We start from the raw sequence: 7426 nt of genomic DNA, 5'->3' as shown, positions 1-7426 counted from the left end.
TAGTTCATAAAAGAATTATTTAGTCAAATATAAAAATTTTATAAAAATAAACAACTCTAATTGATTGCGACACTTTCTTAACTAATCATATTTTGATTATTTGGCCATATTTAATATTATATCAATGATAATCGAATATTTAATATTAAATTAATATTTTAATTATGTAATTTTTAAATGACTTTAATGTATTAGGCATTCTTGATGCCATATGTATTGGAAAGTGACAATGAATCAATGTTACATTGATATCTAGTTAAAATTGATTAAAAGAAATAATCTCATTTATTTATAAAAAAAAAAAAAAAATCTCATTTGTGCTTCAGCCAACCAAAAATAAAATAAAATTATGGATCAGATTTTAACCGAGTTCAAGTCGAGCTACTCGAGCTCGTATAAACTCGTATATTTTTTGTACTCGAGTTCGAGTCGAGTTCGATCGTCATTTATTTTATACGAGTCGAGCTCGATCAGAAATTTTCAATATTTTTCGAGCTCGAGTCGAGTTCGAGCGGATATATATGCTAAACGAGCTCTTGACCCCCTGCTCGAATTCGACTCGATTCGGTTCGTTTGCAGCCCTAATTGCCTTTGCCTCTCATATTGACAATATAGAGTTGAAATCTAAAGAAGAAAAGTTAAAGGCAGAGAAGGAGCCGAAGAAGACTTAAAAATACGGTTATTTTCTGTTGTACAGTTATTTCTCTATGTAGTATAATATTACAAGACCTTCATGTATTTGATATCAAGTAAACTCATTTTATTCAGATTAGATTACACAAACTCTCGTATTCTTTCTCTGTTTTTAGTTTTTCTGCTCTGTTCATCAATTTCTCAACAAAAGTTGCCAGAAATCAAATGGCAAGTCCAGCAAACAGTGGCAGGGCAACTAGCTCCAGTAATCATGACTTATATAAACGCAATATAGATTACTTCCCCTGTATTCGGGTGAAATCTCAAGAAGGTGAAAGCAAACGCATGCGACCTTTCTTTTGACACGGTTCCCTCCAACCGGGTCCCAAACCCGCGGGGATTTACAAAAGCACCTATTGAGTACTGACCCCACCGGCCCACCCCCTGCTGGGTTGGGTTCACAAGTGAAGTTCCGCCCAACATCACAGTCGCCCTGGACCTGCTATCCGGTTCTTGTACGTGGCAACGCTCATTGGATCTCCAAACTCGGTTCAGGCCACCCTTCCACCTGCAAGCCAGCGTCCAAGTCGACGAAACTCGTTTATGTGGGATGTCGACGACCCACCGCAAAACAGATATTTCAAAATAAGCTTAACTTTTGATGGGTTCACATTCTAATATCATCATCCTCATGTAATGCTGTTAACACCTAAGCACTAGATATTATGTGTGATGAATTGTTATTATGGTTACTTTGTTTTTTCCTTCAATTATTTTTACTATCTGAATATATTGAACGGAGGAAAGGAGGCCAGGGGATCAAATGCAATTTTACGCAAGGTTTGATTCTTAAATTTAAATGACAGTTTTATTTTGTTGTTGCTCAAAGCATTTATTAGGTCACCCTTCTTTTGAAATTTGTAGATTATAACCATGGCCATTCCACAAAGTGTTGGCGGAAAACCTATCAGTCTTGTGACTACAAGAGATGAGATTCCTGATGCTTAAGGTAGGGTGGATTTCATAGCAATCGGTGGTCTTTTAAACATTTTAACTATCAGAATGTGAATTAATTTTAGACCTATGTTAAAAGTCAGCCTTTACATTTATGTGCCAACTTGACGATGTGATTGACCTCATAATTCCAAGAGGCAGCAATATACTTGTATCTCAAATCAAGAATTCTACTAGAAATCCAGTTCTGGGTCATGCTGGTTAGACATGCTATATTTATCCTTTGTTCATGATTAATCTACAATGTCTGCTGGTTCAAGGTCATGCTGGTTAGACATGCTATATTTATCCTTTGCCAAGTTTACATTGACAAGTCTGCTAACTTGGATATGGCAAAGCAAATTGTTTTGGATGCAAAAGTAGATAATCCTTCCGCCTGTAATGCAATGGTAACTAATTTAGTGTATATTTTTTGCTGATAGTCTCAGTTCTGATGACCTTGAACCACATTTCTGTGAGTTTGGATTTATATTATTTGTTGTTGCTCTTTTGCTATTCTCTGGAAACACTTCTTGTATACAAGGATTTGTTTCAGACCGAAGGGGTAAATGAGCTAATTGTTGACCTTCGAATTGAAGGTTAGGCTTTCCTTGCAAACCATTTTTATTTTACGTGTAAAATAAATGGGACTTTTCCTATCCCTACTTTTGGAAGGGAGGCTGGGGGTGTTTGTATGTGTGTCAAATTTCTTTCATCAACTGAGGCCAGTCTTTATTATCTGTATTTCATTTCTCTTTTTTTTTTTCTTTTTTCTTTTTGGACGCGCATTACTTTGGCCAAATATTCTTTCATCACCTTCAATAGAAGCTTGAGGATGGTGTCCAAACTAATTTTCTTCCTCATATAAAGACTGTTTGCTTTTCAGAAGTCCCTGCACATATTACCAGTTTGATACTGTTCCTGCCCTTTTTAGAAGTCTTCCAGTTTGGTCTGTTTAGCACTGGGTTTTCGCCTATTTTTGTCATGCAATATATTAATGTATTAAAGTTTGCTTTTATTTTTTCAAACAAGCAAAACGCAGAACATGCCTCTAGAAGGTCCTACCGTATAGCCAATTGATGTGCTTCCTCTGCACTCTGCAGGTGTGACATTATTTGGAGGACCGAGGGCATGCTTCTTTCTGAATATTCCAGAGGCCCGGGCATTTCATTACGAGTACAATTCAATGGCTTGCACCGTGGAATTCAATGGATGGAATTCAATCATTTCCATCAACATGGGAGGCATGTTAGCATTTTCATTTTAATACGAAACTTATCTCTCTCTCTATCTGTGCATTCATCTGTAGTTCCTCAAGATTGAGAAATATTCCTGGTTGTTTTTCTCCTATTTTGGCAGTGCGCATACCGATTGTATCATTGCAGAAGACCATGCAGTTGCTGACGTTTTTCTACGTCAAGTTGGCAGGTTGGAATTTGTGTATACATGAATAGATATAGTGCCTCTGCGCTCCGATTCTTTGTTTTATTTAAACTACTGAATTCCATATGCCGAAATTTGTTGGTAGTCCTGCTGTTTTCCACAAAGCAAGTACCAAATTTTGTGATGTTTGTGCAGAGGTATGTCATCATTTGTCAAATTTCTTTGAAAATGAGTTGTCATTATTCTTGTATTTGATTCTCAATGGCTGAATACGTTGAGATAAGCACAAGCCGCAATCATGCTCGGCGTCCAGTAGGACTTGAAGGATTGCTAACAACAAGATGGTATGAACTCTACTGATTTTTGTTGGTAAATGTAATGAATTGAAAATTCTCTCATTTTGGCCCTTCAGTGAACTACAGTATACACGAGAAAGGTAAACGATGCAGCTCCACAAGCAGCATGCATGTCTTGGCAGGAAATCTAAAAGGGTAATAAATATGTTTTGCCACCTTAAAAGATAATGCCTTGTTTGTTGCGAATGCAGGATTCTCAGAGGAAGTGGACAAGTGGTTGATGGTGATAAAGGGGTAGTTTACACCTACAAGGACCTCACAAACAAGTCCTGAGTCCATGGCAACGTACTCGCTCAATACCCCGCAGAGTAAAGGAAAAAGTGGGGGTTTGGGATTGAAGCGTTTTACTGGCTGTCGTTTCTTACATACCCGTCGTGTGATATCGTTTCCTTAGTTCAACTTAACTTGGCAAATAAAATAGCTGACCATGTTGAATCATCATCCCTTTTTGGCCTGGCAATTACCTTTGCAGTCGATATATTGACTTTGTTGCCGGTCTCCCTAGAGTGCATTTGATGGTTATAATCCGGAACCATTGAAATTCTCCGATTTATGGCCATCTAGAAATTCATAAAATTACACTTACAACCACCTCAAACTTTTACTCTATTTGCAATTAAACTTTACTCAACTTGAAATATTAAGTGGTGATTTCTTCCGGATGAAAAATATGTGACATGACACAGTGCACGGGTTTCAGGTATCTCGCTTATTAACTCTTGAACTGGCCCCCAGTGGCAGTCACACCAGAGGCAACACATGATATCAAATGAGATTTACGGATGGGCTATTCATCGCAGACGATCTAAATGATGACTTTGTAAAGGTCTCCGTCCAAATCAATGAATGAACATTGATAAACATGGGAAACCATTCGAGGCTGCAGGCTCCTACCGCTGAATGGCATCATCTGATTCTGTTTCCCAAAAGGCATCCCCGAAGCCAATGTATTTTCTTCAGAGAATTGGAAGGGTATAAACGTAAAAGCATTCATAAGTGGCCTGTAAGCATTCCAACCAAAAAAGATGCTCTGGGCGTGATACAACAACAAAGCAACATCACCAATAGTGCTTTAAACCTACCTCTACCAAGCTAATTTGACCATCCTCGCCCAAAACGTTGTGTTACTGAGAACATTGAAAAGGACCAGGGGAACTTCAGGAGTTATTCATGCCTCACCCGTGTACAGTGAGTTTTTAAATCAGGCAGTACTTCCTTTTTCGTATCAAAAGCAAGTTAATCTACTTCTCAATAAACGCCTGCCATTTGTAGATCTCTAAAGCAGAAGATAAAACAAATCAAAATGTGATCCCTGATTTCTCGTCTACCAAAGTTGCAGTATTGTGCAAAAATTCAGGCTTCAATGAACTTCTTAAGTTTCTTCATCCAAATCATTTCTTCTCTACTGTTCTTGTTGATCATATACTCGTGTAAGAAATCAATTGTGCTGGGCTTGATTCCTCTCATCTCTAAATACTTATGGAAAGCCTTTTTCAGGTTCTCATCCAAATCACTGAAAAGACAGATAAGAGATTTAGATATAAACCATAACATTGTACTAGTGATATACAAGAAAGAACATTAATGCTTACTGGAAGTCAGGCCCCCTATAGGCAATCTCATCCTCAGAAATTTCTGGATGTTTAACTGACAAGCAATCAATCACAATTTCATCTGGGTAAGCAGCGCAACTGAACTCTAGACTAGGTCCACCCTCCTTGGAGACAACGACAGCGAGCGGCAAGCTAGATTGATTGGCCTTTTCACCATCATCATCATCAGCAGCAGCTTCACCAGTAACTAGATCAGGCATGTGAACTTCAACTTCTATGCTTTCACCTTGATACGTTCTTTTCAGTGTTAGCGTTTGAAACCCTGGATTATCTTCAATTTGGAAAGGAAAACTGGTTGGAATCTCTTCGACCTATTAAAATATAGAATTCTATCAGAAAATTCAGTGAAAGAAGAACATAAATACCTATGATAAGATCCAAAAACAATATTTTACAAGAGCATCAATATTTGAAAGATCCTAAAACAGCATTTTAGAAGAGCATCGATATTTTAAAAACTTCGCACCAGAGGAAATTTCCACAATCACGACTTCCACATCTAATTAAAACGATAGTTGGGGATTTAAAACTTCTTTTGCTTTGTTCATTTATTCTCGCATTAAAAATTACATCTTTCATAACTTGATGCACAAAACTCGAACCTTCTTTTCTTTTCCCTGCCTTTATTCTCGTCAGCAAAACAGAGAAGGAAACTCCTATTGTTACAAAAGATGTTCAAAATTACGGAACTGAAAACAGAAGTAGCCACGACCCAAAGCTATAGCAGAATCGAATGGATACCATACTTAATGATGCGGACTGCGGAGGTCACTAGTTTGGAATTCCACCTTCCACTGCCATTAGACCAAACTCCCTCTTACGAATATAAAAAAATCAATAAAAAAATAAAAAAATAAAAAATAAGGGATCAATCACTCAACCCTGCATAAATAGATTGAAAAAAAAAAAAAAAAAAGGTCTAGACGATTGTTGTCTTCAAACCTGATAATATTAAATCATGGCATTTAAAGCTTCATTTTCTTTCCATTCCTTCCCTCTTGGAGCGGCCAAATTACCCATAGTTTTTTTATTTTCATTTTTCTTTACGATAACCTTTACTCCAAAAGACAGACTAACATTAACTCTCTCTGTCACCTGGTGAGTAAACGTACAGGCGATTAAAATTTGAGATATCAAACACGACCATATGATAATATTAAGGAGGATTTTTCATCTTCGATTCTTCTCTAAAAAAGAACAAAAAGGCTTAATATATATATTCATTTCCCACATTCTCTTGTCAACCAAACAGCTCATAAAGAACGAAAAAAACAGCAAATGCTACTCACCCGGTCGTAATCATCGGTATCCTCCAAACATTTGATCTCTGACTCAATTATCCGGATGAGGCTTTCATCAGCACTCGGCCTCTTCGTAGCAGAAGAGTAGTTAAGGGTAGGAACCAAAAAGCTCAGAGTGGGGCTGCGAGAGAGATTGGCGTGGTTTATGGCCGTGAAAAGGGCCGTATGGCAACTTCTTTGTCCCCGAACAAGTCGACTCACGACTGGAGCAAAAGAAGAAACCGATTTGCGAAAAATGGAGGTGAAGGCCATTATTCTTGAGTTGCAGGAGAAAGGGTTTAGGGTTTAAGGTTTCAGCGACAACGTGAAGGGCATGAGGTTGGTTAGGGTCTAAAAGGTAGGCTTGGAGTTGAATCCAGCTACCTAGTATCAAATAAAATCATCGTTTTCTCTGTTTTGTCTGAACAGGCCCAATCCATTGGTTCACAAAACAGAACAAGCTAACAGGCCCACGGAGACTCTCTGGTTCTCAAAGGCTTCAGCTTGTTTGTACAAACTTCACAACCGTCGGCAATTTTTCTTTCAGAAACACTTTGGGGCCCGAATTTGGGTCCCGAAATAGTGTCTCGAATAGGTTTTATTTTATTTTATTTATAAGTTAGTGATTAAATAAGTATTTTTAATGATATTGCGAAATTTTTTATTTGAAAAAATATTTAAGAATATAAAAAAATGAATAAAAAATTAAAAAAGATTTTTTTAGCTTGTTGAGGGAATTTTCGGATTACATCCTTCGTTGGATGTAGCACCACTTTTTTTCTTTATTCATTTTGAATCACAAGTTTTTGTTCCAATAAATTCTTGAACTCGTATAAAACATTTTGAGAGAATTTAATCTGTATATCACATTTTAATTTATAAAACTACTTTAAATATATCACATCAAGATTATAAATAATAAAAATTAAAGACAGAATAACAATTCTCGCGCACAGTTCTTTCATGTTCCATAACGTGGATTGGAAACATCAATTAGTGTATGTTTCAATTAATTGAAAGTAGCCAATTAAAAGTTCTATAGGGCCCTGTAAATATGAAGAATTTGGTAACAAGGGCAAGCTCCACATTTTTCCACATTTAGACTGTTGGTGCCGCATTTGATGTATGGATGCAGGATAATAATCCAAAATTCTTGTCCCATTCCTTT

General features: G+C 37.0%; 1 protein-coding gene across 1 annotated transcript; it reads right to left on the bottom strand.

Moving 5' to 3' along the window:
- Window positions 1-4340: 4340 nt before the first annotated feature.
- Window positions 4341-6631, bottom strand: LOC122291498 (uncharacterized protein At2g39795, mitochondrial-like). Its single transcript, XM_043099229.1, has 3 exons — window positions 6268-6631; window positions 4958-5289; window positions 4341-4878 (listed from the first exon to the last, which is right to left on the bottom strand). Exons 1-3 carry the CDS (start codon window positions 6529-6531, stop codon window positions 4719-4721), a joined length of 756 nt encoding a protein of 251 aa, XP_042955163.1. The 5' UTR covers window positions 6532-6631; the 3' UTR covers window positions 4341-4718.
- Between the last annotated feature and the right edge of the window lie 795 nt (window positions 6632-7426).

The sequence above is a fragment of the Carya illinoinensis genome, chromosome 1 (genome assembly GCF_018687715.1).
Source record: "Carya illinoinensis cultivar Pawnee chromosome 1, C.illinoinensisPawnee_v1, whole genome shotgun sequence".
NCBI lineage: Eukaryota > Viridiplantae > Streptophyta > Magnoliopsida > Fagales > Juglandaceae > Carya > Carya illinoinensis.
This window is presented reverse-complemented; position numbering and strand designations above follow the sequence as displayed.